The 15,813-nt window shown below is 41.8% G+C and overlaps 1 protein-coding gene and 1 long non-coding RNA gene across 2 annotated transcripts; one reads left to right on the top strand and one right to left on the bottom strand.

The window, feature by feature from the left end:
- Positions 1 to 253: 253 nt before the first annotated feature.
- RNASEL (ribonuclease L) lies at positions 254 to 11,894 on the top strand. The gene is made up of 7 exons (XM_033151195.1): positions 254 to 272; positions 2,998 to 4,483; positions 6,280 to 6,368; positions 7,598 to 7,800; positions 9,801 to 9,936; positions 10,615 to 10,763; positions 11,255 to 11,894. The coding sequence occupies exons 2-7, from the start codon at positions 3,070 to 3,072 to the stop codon at positions 11,391 to 11,393; spliced, it is 2,130 nt and encodes a 709-aa protein (XP_033007086.1). The 5' UTR covers positions 254 to 272; positions 2,998 to 3,069; the 3' UTR covers positions 11,394 to 11,894.
- LOC117047942 lies at positions 11,555 to 15,459 on the bottom strand. Its single transcript, XR_004426785.1, has 3 exons — positions 15,163 to 15,459; positions 14,172 to 14,293; positions 11,555 to 11,642 (listed from the first exon to the last, which is right to left on the bottom strand). It is a non-coding gene; the product is annotated as an uncharacterized LOC117047942 (long non-coding RNA).
- Positions 15,460 to 15,813: the final 354 nt, after the last annotated feature.

Consider the following 15,813-nt stretch of genomic DNA (forward strand, 5'->3'; position numbering starts at 1 on the left):
CGCCACGAAGAACAAACTTCTCATTTTCTTTTCCTTAGCAAACTTTATTCGGCGTTAAAAACAAAACAACCCCCCCCCCCAACGGAATGCCTTCCCTTCTGAGGCGAAAAGCGAAATGACAGCCTCGCCCCGTCTCTGCTTCTCCCTCCCCTGAAACCCGCTTCCGTCTCCACCTCCTCAAGCGGCCTTTGTCCCTCTTCCTTCTTCCCTCACAAAAACTTCTCCGCCCTTCTCCGTTTTCCGAGCGAAGGAGGCAAAATACCCGCCGGGCGGTAAGCGAGGTGAAGCCGCCAAGATGGGCGGGCGGGCGGGCCGGGAGGTTGCTCGCCTCAGGGTCGCAGGGCGGCGCGGCGGGGCTGAGGGCGCCGAGGGAGGAAAAAAAGGCGCGGGAAAGGAAGGCCTCCTGGGGGTAGCCAGGATGTATGGGGGGCGGGCGGCAGGGGCCCCACCTGCCATGATCCTCTACCGCCCCCGTTTCAGAGGGGGAAATTACTCAGCGCCCTCCAGCAAATCTATCTACGTTAAGCGAACAGACAGAAAGATGCAGTGACAAATATTCATTCTTTTTGTGTATCTCTTTTTCTACCTACGTCCTACAACATAGTAAAGAAAGATGTTGTCAATAAGACACCTTGAAGCTTGAAATTATGAAAGGACTCATTAAAACCAACCACAGTAACATCCGCATTACACACAGAAAATTAAGATAACAAAAGGATTATATTAAAATAAAAATTACAAATAATCCTAATGAGAAGGATGAACCTGGTGCGCTGCTACCGATTTATTAATGTTTGTCTCTGTTTTTGGCAGCAGCATCGTTAAATCACCTGATTAACTATTTGCAGTTTGTTTCCTTTTTTAGTTAAGAGATTTGTGACCTCACTGAACCCATGTTCTACTAAATATGATGAAGGAAACATGGGCATAGCCAAGGGGGCGGGGGGGGGGGCGCAGCTGTTCCCCCAGATCAAATAAAACAATACAAATATTCTACTAACTGACCAATCATGTCAGTTTTACGGCCCTAACAAAAATCCTGGCTATGCCCATGGAAGGAAATGCAATTAAAATTGTACTATAGCCCAGTGTTTTTCAACCACTGTTCCGCGGCACACTAGTGTGCCGCGAGATGTTGTCTGGTGTGCCGTGGGAAAAACTGAAAAATTCAAGAGAATTACTTTATATATAGTCAATATAGGCACAGAGTTAATTTTTTTAACATTTTCTAATGGTGGTGTGCCTCGTGATTTTTTTCATGAAACAAGTGTGCCTTTGCCCAAAAAGGTTGAAAAACTCTGCTATAGCCCAGGGGATGCATTGTTGCTGTCCCACAACAGCACCTGGCCAACAGAAAAAAATCTTCCAAAATCTTCAGTAGGCAGTTAAATAAAAAAATTAACATCATGCGGTTATCAGCACCTTCCCTTATCTTGGGGATTACAAGTCGCCACAGCAGCGGCAAGAAAAACAAAAACAAAAGCTGGTATAGCCTAAGAAATGCTGTTGCTGGATCCTGCCCTTTTAATCTTTCCACAACACCTCTTGGCCCCAGTGTAACATTGCTGTGGAGTAATCCTACACCGAGGCACAGAAGATATTGTGGGAGGAATCAAAATGATGGGCACCAGTAGAGATGTGAAGGCCCAGAAAAAAAACTGGAAAAATTCAGAAAAGGCCAGTTTTCCCCCTGAAGCCTTTTTTTTGTTTTTTTCCGAAAAATTGGGACAATTGAAAAAATAAAAAATAGATTATGGAATGTTTTATTTTAACATGATGAATAAAATATTTTAAGAGAAGGGGTTCAACTATTTTATAAATCATTTCTAAAAAAATATGTATGGTATCAGATTATTCTAATGTCTGTGAGAACAAGCAGGTCCTAGGTTACAAACTGAACTCTCCAATGCAAGAACAAGATACATTTCTTCCTTTAGGATGTGCTGTTGTCACCAGAAAAGGAAAAGGTTTCAGTTTTGTTTTTGCATGCGTGTGGTATGCATTGGTTCTGTTCCTCTTCACTAGGCCTCAAAGCACTGGAAGAAAAAATAGAGCAACAAAAAGGGCCTGAAAGTATATACCTAATTACAACTCAGAAAATGATTCTGGTTAAATTTCATGCCCATTCATTGAAACTTAGTCCCACTTCCTTCTTCAGTTCTTATTATGAGAATGTTTTTTTAAATACCGTGGAGAGGAAATATGAATAATTGTTACTTCTGGATTTTTAAAAATTGTTTTGTGGAGTTTTTTTTGTTCCACATAAACAGTTCAAGAGATTGTTGCTCCATTTGTTACAAATACAAATAAATATTATTTTAAAATTCTGTTTGTAATATGGTAATTGTTTGGATACACAATATTTTTAATATGCTAGTTGTGATAATTTTATGCCCATTAAAATTATTTATAGTAATATTTTATGTTTCTAAAGTAACAGAATGACTTTCAATCTGGAAAAGAAAAAAGAAGTGCTAATGTAGCATTTTTTTCAATTTTCCCGAAAATTTCCGTTTCCCCCAGAAAAAAAGGAAAAAAACCCGGGTTTTTTTCCCCAAGCTTCAAAATTTCTGGAAATTTTACATCTCTAGGCACCAGCCACAACCACTCAGGATCTAGTGCTTTGGGTCAGCCACAACATAGAAGACAGAAGCTCCAGATTATGCTCCATTTATTGATTCTGAACATCTAGCTATTGATAGATGTATTATCCTTACATATTAACTGAACATGGCATTTTCTATTTGATTAACAGGTGGAATGTATATGAAGAAGGAAAACTATGAGTCTTTTAAAATACATACATCCGTGTGACAAAGGCAGTGTGACTAACTTTTCGCTATGTAGCACCTTTATTATTTGAGCCTTCGCTATCCAAAACCACTGAATCAAGAGACGCTTTGTCTTGCATCCAGCCCTGTGGCATCATAACTCTTTGTGTAATAGCTGTTCTATTATTAAGTTGATAATGTCATAGCTGTTGCTTTTGTGTTGCAGTAGAAATATATTCGCAGAAATCTAATGTAATCACGACTACTGGGAGAGGCGTCAGAGCCCTACAGAAAAGAAATGGCAGCTGATAAAGCCCTTCAGCTAAATAATGCAGTAAGAAGAGGATCGATCGAGACTGTCCGGCAGTTGATAGAAGAAGGTAATGATATCAATTCAAAGGTGAATGATGGATGGACAGCCCTTCACAGTGCTGTACAAATGGACGAAGAGGCGATTGCCCACCTTCTGCTGGACAGAGGAGCTGATCCACTTGCTAGGAAGGACAACAAAGCTACCCCCTTTATTCTAGCAGGGATAACAGGCAATGTTAAACTTTTAAAGCTCTTCCTTCAGAAGGGGTCGGCCATTAATGAGTGTGATTTGAATGGTTTCACAGCATTCATAGAGGCTGCTAGGTATGGGCAAGAAGAGGCCCTGAGGTTTTTGTATGAGTGTGGGGCAGATGTTAACTTGCCCAGAAATGTGGCTGATGAGGATAAAAGGGCCTTGAATAAAGGAGGAGAAACAGCCCTGATGGATGCTGCCAGGTATGGCCACTTCTCTGTTGTCAAAGCCCTAGTTGAAGAATTGGGTGCTGATGTGAACATCTGCGACAACTGGGAGAGAAATGCATTGGTCCATGCTCTCTCAGTGACTAAAAAGGACCAGGCCCAAGGCAAAGAGGCAGCTGCCCTTTTCCTCTTAAAACATGGGGCTGATGTGAATAAGAGAGATGAAGTTGGGAAAACTACTTTGATCCTGGCAGCTGAAAGGCAAAGCCTAGACCTGGTGAAGGCTATATTGGAAAAAGAAGAAGTGGACGTGAACGATGCTGACAAAAACAACAAGACGGCCCTTATGGCAGCAGTGGAAATGGAAAATTATGAAATAGCAAAGACCTTGTGTGAAAAGGGAGCAAAAACAGACATTGGGAACTTGATAGATATGGCCAGCCTGAATTACAACAGCAGAATGATAACGCTTCTTCGCCAGTATGGAGCATTGTCTTATCTAAGGCAGCCAGAGATACAATGGACCTCTGCTAGCAGACACTGGAAATCCAAGCTCCGAGATCTTTATGGAAAGTATCGTCCTATGATTGGAAAACTCAAGATCTTCATGTTTCTAGATTTCCGAATTCAGAGAAGTTCCTATGGAGGTGTCTACCTAGGATTCTACAATGGAGAAGAGGTGGCTGTGAAGATATTCCCCACCACTGCAGAAAATGCTGAACGAGAGAAAACCTGCCTTGAGAAGTGCCGTACCAGCAAACATCTGGTGAAGTTCTGTGGGTGGGAAGAGCAGAACTCCTGTCTCTACTTGTGCCTTTCCCTGTGTGAGAAAAACCTTGAGGAGTACTTCAGGACAGCAGAGACTGAGAATGGAACTATGAGAAGTAATGTTATTATTGAAACAATATTTCAGGCAGTGAAGGAACTGCACTCATTTGGATTTGGGCATCAAGATCTGCACCCAAGTAACATTTTGATAGGTTTGTGTTCTTTCTTATATGGCTGTCTGTTGAGTGGAACCCAAGCGTAGTTGAAAGAAATTTTACGAAAGAAATATGGAGTAGCAGATTTTCAATTTTATGGTGTAAACCAAGGATGGGGAATCTGTGTCCTTTTAAGATACTGTTGGCTAGCAAGTCCCATAATCTCGGAACATGGAGCTGATGGGATTTGGAGTCCAGCACTAACTGGAACACCACAGGTTCCCTACACCGGGGGGGGGGGGGAATTGGCTAGCCAATCATTCGCAAGGAGTCAGAAATTCAGATCCAACAGCAAGCATGTGAGCAGCATAGAAGAATAGTTTCACACACAAACTGAAAGAGAACAGCAGATATTGGAGATTTATTACAGGGAGTGATATGGGATTGACTCTGGTGACATACCAAACACTTGGAAATTCTAAGCTGTAGTGATCATAGTGCCTTGCATTTTCCTCTTCTAACTAGCAGCCTCACTGGTGCAGGGAAGGAGAGATTCCAGCTCAGGAATAGAACACCTGCTTTTCAGGCAAAAAAGTTATTTATGTTCAATCTCCAGGCAGGGTTGGGAGAGACTGTGGAGAGCCACTGCCAATCTGAGCGTAAACAATGTTGAGTGCAGAGGGACCAATGGTCTGACTAGGTATAAGGTAGCTTCCTGTGATCCTAGTCTGTACTCTACTCACCCAGCTGCCAGATCAAGCCATCTGGAAGCTGACACCATCATCCTAAGTCTTGAGAATAATTTCACTACACCATTTTACTGCTTCAGAAATGTGACCTGCCCCTCCAATAGATCTCCATTGTTTACTTATTTATTATGCACTAATACTTTGAATATTATGGTTTCTCCTCTGCATTATATCCCCTCAACAAATCTGGAATGTAGGACTAAGCAGATAGATGGATGGGTTCAGACAGAAGTCGTTCTGGTTCTACCTGGAGAACAACCTACACCAGGCATCCCCAAACTCGGCCCTCCAGATATTTTGGGACTACAACTCCCATCATCCCTGACCACTGGTCCTGTAAGCTAGGGATGATGGGAGTTGTAGTCCCAAAACATCTGGAGGGCCGAGTTTGGGGATGCCTGACCTACACATTCAGATAAAAAAATTAAGTTCTGTTGGCATCTACATTAGGGTGGCAAATCAAAGGTCATATTGCCATGTTACGACTTCCAGTAACTGAGCGCAGGGATGCACAGGGAGTCCCTGAAGTGATAGTGCTTGAGGTGAATATTTATTTATCATACTTCTGTGCTGCCTTAACATCAGAATTATAAAACAATACATTTCAAATAAAACATAAAAGCTAAAAGCAGCAGAGATAAAGCGAAACTAGTCAACAATACCATAAAAATGTTCATGGCACAGACACATCTTTGATGTTTTAAAATAATAAAGTGTCAAAATCTCAAAAATCCGCAGAAATCAAAAGCCCCTAAAAAGCCTTGCAAAATGAAAATGTCTTCATTTGACCATAACAGCAATACAAAGTAGGCATCAGGTGGACTCTCTGTAACTGGGTATAACAGCTGAGAAGGCCTACTCCCTAGCAACCACCAGCTGGCTCTCATTAGGCAGGGACATGCAGAGAAGAGCCTCAGGAGCTGATCTCAAGTTTCAAGTACTGGGTAGGTTTGCATGTGAGCAGGTGAATTGGCCGCTCTTGTTGAATCTTGAAAGTTTCCATTATGTGCTCTTCCCCCCCCCCCAAGCTTTCAATACACAAAGATGTGAAAACCATTCCGCTTGATTGCTTCCACTTATGTATTTATTTATTTATTTTGCTAGATGTCACAGGCAAGGTTTTTCTAGCAGATTTTGATAAGACCAGAAAAATAGATGATGAAAAAGATCTTACCATCACAGAAGATCTGCAGGTAAGTGATTCGCCTCTGCAGTTGCCTCCCCAGCCTTCTATATTTGCAGAAAAATTATCCCCCAACCATTAAGGCAATGTATTGTGTGTTTGTGCACAATATACGTTTATGCTTAACCATAACGTAGAGTTGGATTGAATGTTAGTCCTACTCAGAGTAGCCCCATTGAAATTAATGTATCTGGCTAACCTAAGATCAATAATTCCAATGAGTACCCAAACTTTGCTCGGTTCAACGTGTATTTATTAATTTGATTTCTTACCAGCCCTTCCCCAAAAGGTCCCAGGGTGGAATACAACAGTTTTAAATACAATACTGTATTATTGGAAACATTTTTAAACAAATTAAAGTCACGGGAATATGGTAGATCCTGAAAATGAGTATATCAGGTGTATGGTTCAAAGAACAAGAATAAATTGACATCAGTAAGAATGTCAATTGCTAGTTCTGGTCCCAGCAGTTATTTCTGGTAACAGTGTCAATGTTTTGTGAATTTTTTTATTTCCTACATAACCCCGGTAGTCGTACCTTGGATGTCAAACGGAATCCGTTCCGGAAGTCCATTCGACTTCCAAAATGTTCGGAAACCAAAGTGCAGCTTCTGATTGGCTGCAGGAAGCTCTTGCAGCCAATCGGAAGCCTCGGAAGCCCCGTCAGATGTTTGGGTTCCAAAGAATGTTCGCAAACCAGAACACTCACTTCCAGGTTTGCGGCGTTTGGGAGCCAAAACGTCTGAGTACCAAGGTGTTCAGGATCCAAAGTACAAATGTAGATTAGATAATTTAATAACCTGTCAGTGCAGTCCTGTGTTTCTAAGGGCCAAATTTGATTCCAGTTGTGGTGGTGGGAATCTGATCAAGACCATAGCGGTGGAGCCGGGGGATGGTATCTAAACATTCCTCCAACATTTTTTCCCCAGGTTGAAATTACCCGCATCTGCTATTTAGTCTATAGGGCAAAACAGAGATACTGAACAAGCTGTAGTATAATCCTACTCTCTAACATTTTAGGTAGGTTTCTGCATGCAAGGGGTGTGTTTGTGTTTAGAAACATTATGTCATGTGATTGCATCACTTGCAATTTAAACTGACACAGCCCAGACACAGATTTTTAGTATCTCAGTAAGAACTAAGCCCAGGCACATAGGATAAAAGCGTAATTCCAGTCTACTTGCCCAAGAATGACATTCTGTGTTGTGAAGTCGTATTGCCATTTGTTCTCACATGTAGGCTCTCAGAAGTCTAGCCCTGTATGTTGCTATGAGGGGCAGAATCCACTTTGAAGCCTTGCCTGTGCAGTGTCCAAAGGATGTAGATGATCACTATGAAATAGAAGACCTCAGAGCAAGACTGGAATCTCCTGATGAAAACATCCCAATCACTGAACAACTGGGACAGTTGATCTACCATCCTTATTTCTGGAACAAGAAGGTGTAAGTACTAAATAAATACAGCAAATTTAGCAACTATCCCTTCTTATAATTCTATCTTCCTCAGTTTGATTTCCCCTGTTGCCACAACAGCCATGGAAGAAGAAACTTTGCAAGTAGTTTTGGAATGACATTTTGGGGAAATATTTTAATCCATTTATTTCTATTTTTTGAAATCTTAAGTTTTGCCTTCAGAATTGAAGCTCAGAATTGGATTATGCTGCTTTAGATGTCTTTGTTGCTTATAGACTCATGTGCTTTGTCATGTTGTTTAAAATATAACTAATGTTCAGGCTGGGTTGTTGTCCCTCCTCGTGTGAAAACCACAAGGCTAATCATTAATATAAGATAAAAATAATACAGTCAAATCTCGGTTGTTGAATGTAATCCGTTCTAGAAGACTGTTTGACTTCTGAAATGTTTGACGGCCAAGTTGCAGCTTCCATTTGGTTGCAAGAGCTTTTTGCACTCAAGCAGAAGCCGCATTGGACGTTCGAATTCCAAGGAACATTCGAAAACTGGAGCATTTACTTCTGGGTTTTTGGTGTTAGGGAGCCAAAACGTTTGAATATGGAGCCATTCGAGAACCGAGGTTTGACTGTATATATATTCCCTTTTTAGGGAAGTTTTTAATGTTTGATATTTTTGTATTTGATTTCTGTTGGAAGCCGCCCAGAGTGGCTGGGGAAATCCAGCCAGATGGGCGGGGTACAAATAATAAATATTATTATTATTATTATTTGTTGTTGTTCAGTCGTTCAGTCGTGTCCGACTCTTCGTGACCCCATGGACCAGAGTACGCCAGGCACGCCTATCCTTCACTGCCTCTCGCAGTTTGGCCAAACTCATGTTAGTAGCTTCAAGAACACTGTCCAACCATCTCATCCTCTGTCGTCCCCTTCTCCTTGTGCCCTCCATCTTTCCCAACATCAGGGTCTTTTCTAGGGATTCTTCTCTTCTCATGAGGTGGCCAAAGTACTGGAGCCTCAACTTCAGGATCTGTCCTTCTAGTGAGTACTCAGGGCTGATTTCTTTGAGAATGGATAGGTTTGATCTTCTTGCAGTCCACGGGACTCTCAAGAGTCTCCTCCAGCACCATAATTCAAAAGCATCAATTCTACGGCGATCAGCCTTCTTTATGGTCCAGCTCTCACTTCTGTACATTACTACTGGGAAAACCATAGCTTTAACTATACGGACTTTTGTCGGCAAGGTGATGTCTTTGCTTTTTAAGATGCTGTCTAGGTTTGTCATTGCTTATTATCTAATGCAGTGTGGCTAATCTGTGGCTCTCCAGATGTGGCATCATAATAATTATTATTATTATATTTCAGTAAATAATTGCAGTGAACTTTGGATAGTGAGTTTGCTGCAGATATGACCGCACATTGATGCAGTATTGATATTGTCATCAGATATTGCTAGCCATCAAATACCAAATGTTGAATATGAACTATGTGATATGCAATCGGCAATGAAATCCATGCACTAGGATTTAAGGGATTAATGTCTGATTCTACACTACTATTTAGGGCTCTGAAAATCCACCCTCATGCCTAACAAAAATTCTCAAGAGACTTCAACAGGCAGAAACACACATTTCGAATTGCTTTTGCACAGCCACAATAATGATGCCACATCTGGAGAGCCACAGATTAGCCACACTGCATTAGATGGTAATGTGTCAGGAAGAGGAAAGGCAAAATCAGAGTTTTGTTATAAAAGGCAGCTTGCAGAGCAAGGGTGCCCTTTCCTTGCATATGACAGGAGTTAATGGGTGCAGTATACCTGCCCCAAGAGAACAGAGGATGCTGTCTCGGTGTTGTCTACTCTGCCTGGCTCCAGGGTCTCATTGCTTGCTGCTGGATCCTTTTAACTGGAGATGGCAGGTGTTGAAACTGGGACCAAGCATGTGCTCTGTCCTTTCCCAGTCCCTGAGACCAGCCTTACCATATGGTCACCTTGGCTCTGTGGGTTCTTAGCAATTACCTTTTGTTTGCCAGGAGATACAGGGTCTTAAGAGACGTTGGGAATGAGAGCGATATAAAGACACGCAACACTCGGCACCATAACAGCACTAGTGAAATTCTGAAGGCTCTGAATAGTGAGGAAGATCCTTTCAAGGACTGGACTGAAAAGGTAGGTGATCTCTTAACAGCCTCCGTATGAAAGCTTCAGCTATGTTGATTTGAACCGCCACATTTGACCTCTTTTTCTTCTGCATTGTCAGTGCCAGTGCTTCATCACTTCTCCAAGGCATGAGGGCAACTTAAGTGCACAGCAAACAGCTTAGGTCTGATTCACTTCTTTACAATACGTATACCTGCTCCTGGGCAAGTATCTGTCTGGCCCTGCAAAACCATTCTTATGTGTGTGAAATGATTTGCCGTTAGATCAGAATCCGTTCCGGAAGTCCATTCAGCTTCCAAAGTACGGTTTCTGATTGGCTGCAGGAAGCTCCTGCAGCCAATCGGAAGCTGCAGAAGCCCCTTTGGACATTTGGCTTCTAAAAGAAGGTTTGAAAACCGGAACACTCACTTTTGGTTTTCGATCGTTTGGGAGCTGGAATGTTCAACTCCCAAGGCGTTTGGGAGCCAATCTACCAAGCAATATAAATGGAAACTGTTTCAATAAATTAACCGATATAGTATTATAATAACCAATATACGTCATACTTCATGCCATTCTGTCAAATGCACATCCTGTATATTTTTGTGACTTTGAATTTGCCAGCTTGCAGGTCTACATGGAAACTGTATTGTGAGGAGTGGGTTTCATGGACCCAAATTAATGACAGGGGACATGTGTCTTTTTCAGATTGATAAGGATGTATTGGACTGTATGGTTGGTCCCTTTAATGACAAGAAGAATAAGAAGAAAAACAATAAAGATTATGAAAACTGTGTGACAGATTTACTGAAGCTGATCAGGAATATGGGGGAGCACTTCAGTGAGAAGGATGAGAAGTAAGTGAGAGTTGCTTTTTCTAGATTCTAGATTTTCTAGATTTGCAGGTTTCCCTAGCAGAGCAGTCACTTGAGTGGCCATTTCTATGCAGTGTACTTCCTCTTCTATAAACCAGCATGTGAATCCGGACTTACATAATCACATCTTTGAAAAGGCCACCCAGTGGTCAAGTGGAGTTTTGCACCTCAGCTACCAGCTTCAAGTCAAAGGTAAACTGAGGGCTCATTTATGCTTCCTTTTGTGGTGCATTTTTATGCACAGTTCCGGGCTTTAAAGTGCCGTGTCTGAGTGCATTTCTTTTTTTATCCCAGCACTATGCCCAGGAAAACTCATGCTTTGATGTTGGATCAGAGCAAACAGCAATAGGGAGATTGGCATTTGCTCCAATACAGAGACCAGCGTTCACATTCTATTTTTAAAAAATACAAATCTAAACTATTGCTTGCTTACATACTGGTATTAAAAGGATTCAAATTTTCCTTTATTTCAGGGTGAAGGAAATAATCAAGGAGCCAGAAGACTATTTTCTGAACCTTTTCCCAAATTTAACAACTTATGTCTACCGAACTTTGCATAATATACAATATGATAAACACTTTCCGAATGCACAGAATTCTTCTCAGCTATAATGGGGACCAATAGACATATATTCTTCATGAGAGTTCTCTTCTGTTCCAAGGTGTAAGAGGCAAGCAACATGTCCCTCTTTTTCTGAGCCTCTTTCCAGAATTAATCATTTTCATCTTGCCAGAATTTGTGCAACACAGGATGATATATATTCTCCAAGTGCTCAGAACCCTTCTCATTTGCAATGAGAATCGGCAGCAGTTGATTCTTGCACGTGACTCTTCTGCCTTTCTTCAGTTTGCTCCATTCAGCTACGATACCAGATAAAGTCAAGTAAGAAAGTAAAATAAGGAAGCTGCAGCATGTGTAATATAAAGAGACAGAAAGGAAGGTTCTGGCTGGCAGAAGGGAGCTTTAGTTGTCTATGCATTTGCCAAACTTGTTTGCTTGAAATTGAGGCTTTTTCTCACCTACCAGCTAAACATCAATCCAGATGTTGTATAATTTCCTGAATTTTATGCTGTGCCAGTGGAAAGAGAAAATAAATACTTTCTATTACATTCTGCAGTTGCTTGATCTTGGATTGCTTAACAAATGCAAATGAAGCTGCAGTCAAAGTACAGCAGTTCTCTTTAGTGTGCTTGCCCAGAAATGTAGCTACTTAGATCTCCATGCATTTCCATACTGCAGAGCTGCAATAAGGCAGTCTACAACTTCAAGTCAGGTATCAACCATGCCGAATGCAATTTATGGTGGGCTTAGATTATTGACAATATAGCTGCAACTAATGGGGCTTCCATTGCCATTGCACAAAAGCAAGGGGGATGCAAAAGGGCCCCCTTGGGTCTGACACAGGTCCCTGCCAAAGAAAACTATATTCTACATTCATGTTGAACTACAGAAAGGACCATGGCTGTCATGGTGGACTTTGGAGTTTAAAATTTCAATGGCATCCTGTGCAACACCAAAATTTGCCCCTCCCTGCCTCTCGCCTTCCATTGTTTGTCATTGCTGCAACACCCCCTGCACCCCTCTTGGCTCGGCGCCCAGTGCAGGCCAACCAGTCATGCTCCCGTAAATCCATTTCTGGTGGCTGGCCTAAAGCCTATTCCAGGAAGTGAGGGGTGGGGGTGGGGGTGGGGGTATAGGTTAGATGTCTTGGCATCTTCAGAGGACTCCAATTTGCTGCCCTTCAGAATAACTCTAGGTTAGCTTGATAAGTGTCTGATCTCTGTAATTACAAGGGCCCTTGAGATGATGAGTAGATACCCTCCCTCTGAGGGCTCTAATGGGCTTTCCTGGTGGCAATAGTGGGCTGCATCTGTGTTCGGAGCAGGACCAGACAGGTGTGTGCCTGGGTTGCCCTTTTATTAATTTCCCACAATGGGAATCAAAATGGCAGTTAGAAATTTAAAGGGAGGTCCACATCACACATCATAAGTTAGTAGGCATCTGTTAGGGTTCTTCTGAGACCCTGACAGTTGCCCAAGAATGCCGGGCTCTGGCATCTGCTCTGATGACCTGCCTGTCCTATCTGCTCTCTACTGTGTGTTGGTGCCTCTAAGAATAATAATGATTTTTATTTATACCCCACCCATCTGGCTGGGATTCCCCCAGCCACTCTGGGTGGCTCCCAACAGAATATTAAAAACACAATAAAACAACAAACATTAAAAACTTCCGTAAACAGGGCTGCCTTCAGATGTCTTCTAAAAGTCAGGTAGTTGTTTATTTCCTTGACATCTGGTGGGAGGGTGTTCCACAGGGCAGGAGCCACTAGTGAGAAGGCCCTCTGCCTGGTTTCCTGTAACCTCATTTCTTGCAGTGAGGGAACTGTCAGAAGGCCCTCGGAGCTGGAGCTCAGTGTCCAGGTATACTGAGCTGAGGCCGTTTTGGGTTTTAAAGGTCAGGACCAACACTTTGAATTGTTGCCTATAGGCTGTTGCCTTGCTTCTGACTGCTTTGGAGCACTGGGCAAGGACAGAGTCAGTATTTGTCACACAAGATTAATTATGAGGTACTTCAAAAGAGTAAGGTGAGTGATGGAATGATGGGCATTGGCGGTGGAGTGGTGAGCTTGAGACAGGGTGACGGAAGAAATTCTGAGGGAAGGGACCCAAACTGAGAAGGCAAAACTCCCATTAAGTGAGTGTGGCAAAATTAGGACTCCCCTGGTGCACAAAAGGGGGGGGGTACTATTTAGATAGTGAAGATGGTTTATTCCCTGTTTTGAACCAACTTGCTGGGGTTTACACACTGAATTACTTGTTATGAACAACTTAAGGGATTTTTAAAAAAATCTGTATTGACAACATTGCTATTACAGATATTCAAAAATGCCCTTTTCTTTTCTTTTCCTTTTCTTTTCTTTTCTTTGCAATCTAAGCTTAAATCCACGAAGATTGGGCCTTTGATGCTTGTTCTAATTCGTACACGTAAACTCTGAAACCTCTTCACTTGATCTAAGGAGATCTAAAATCTAAGGTTTCTTTTACTTAAATGGAAGGAGAAAAAGTTCACCATTACAAATTGCATATTTCAGTAGAACAGGCAAAGAAATTTCGAAGTGCTTGATGGTATCAACCAACTCTGCTGGTTGATACCATCCCACACTAACCCCACACACTGCTCTGCTGATAGGAAATAATAGCAGCAGCAATAGGGAAATGGCTGGGGCTAGATTTGGAAGTCCAGCAGGCCAGAGGTCTTCATCTCTGGTTTATGGACCTAAGAGCATTGGTGATCCCTTTATTGACCAATATGGAGAACCCCTCCCATCTCACCCAACACAACCCCATGACCTAGTGAATGCAGTTTCATTGAAGGACTTCAGCCCTGACCTGCAGTGAAGTTTTGTCACCCAGCAAGGAATGCCTGGAATAATCTTTTCCATGATGCCCAGACAAGGAACAGTGTGAGATTGAGTTATATCAGTTTATTTCCACCACCTACAGATGAGGCCCTGTGCAGAAGAATATAAATAAAAAGAATCTTCAGAAACTGCAATCTGAAACAACAACTTAGAAATCTTTGGCATATACCGGTATGCAGTCAATTAATTAATTAATTAATTAATTAATTAATTACAATTACCGGTACATGCAAACATGACCTCCTGGCTGTACAGCAGTATTAAACATGTAACTGAGGTCATACACTCAGTTTTATTTAAATATTTAATTTATATACCACTCTTCATCTAAGAATCATAGGACAGTTTAAAGTATAAAAACATATAAGACAGTAACAAACCAAACAATATCCAACACTATAAAGCACATTTGAAAGACATTATCACAGTTTTAAGCACCCAGAATTCACTTTAACACTCGTATATCACTTTAATTGTCATGACTTCCACAAAGAGTCATGGGAAGTGTAGTTTAAAATCAGCTCTGTGAGGGGTCTCCTAACAACTCTCAGCACCCAAACTACAATTCCCAGAAATCTTTGCAGGAAGACACAACTGTTAAAGTGGCATAAGAGTGCTTTAAATGTATACAGTGGATGTAACCTGAAATAGCCAGTTCATTGCCAATAATTTAGTTTAGCTTGTGTGCCACAATCTTCTCTAATCATGGTGGTTATGTCAAGCATACTGTATGTGACTGTTCTTGACACAAACAATTGAACATTGCAATCAACACAAAATCAGTTCGTGCTTCTCATTTTTTGGTTTTGCTCTTGAGCGGGTATGATCATGCACAGGTTAAGCACTTGGGTCCCATTCATTTCAGCAGGAGGATTAAACATGGTATTCCAAATGTGACTTAAACATGTCTAATTTTGACTTGCTAGTGCCTTAAGATTTTAGTTTTCCTGGGTACCTACCGTCTCTGGGGCATATTTAGGGTTGTTGAAGACTTTCTTAATGCTTCTAAACTTCCCACTGAAGCTGAGGGTAGAAAAAGAGACAGCATATTGTATCTGACGCATTCGTACGAGGCAGCTGAACTGTTCCAAGACTGTTTTTTCATCCTTCCGCCCCAACCAAGGAAGGAGCTATCTAGACAACCATCAGGCATTTTGTCTGTTTATAATACTACAATTCCTCGTTGAGCTATTTTATTGTGTGGTAGTGGTGACTCAATGGGTGGAATTAAGCTGTGACTAGCTAGGGTTAGGTTCAGGTCCTTTGGCTGGATTTTTACCCCTCCAGACTGGTGGTTTATTGTGGGTGTACATCTGCTTGACACAGTAACAGTGCAGTATTGGCAGATTTATTCTGCTTTGGTTTGTTCTGCTTGCCGAATGCTACCACATTGTTGCTGTTCTGAGAGGCTATAGCACAACAAAAGGAGGACAAAAATAAACTGGAGCATTTGTGGTATAAAAAGTTACAGGCTATCAGCAGGAAAGCATGGAATATGCGCTGATTGGATCTGAAGCCAAATGATGGCCCCCAGACATTTGCAGTCGCAGATAGCCTAGAAAGTAGATCCACATGTGACCTTCCCAATACATACCCCGATTTGAGTGGGA

The sequence above is a fragment of the Lacerta agilis genome, chromosome 6 (genome assembly GCF_009819535.1).
Source record: "Lacerta agilis isolate rLacAgi1 chromosome 6, rLacAgi1.pri, whole genome shotgun sequence".
NCBI classification, from domain to species: Eukaryota; Metazoa; Chordata; class Lepidosauria; order Squamata; family Lacertidae; genus Lacerta; species Lacerta agilis.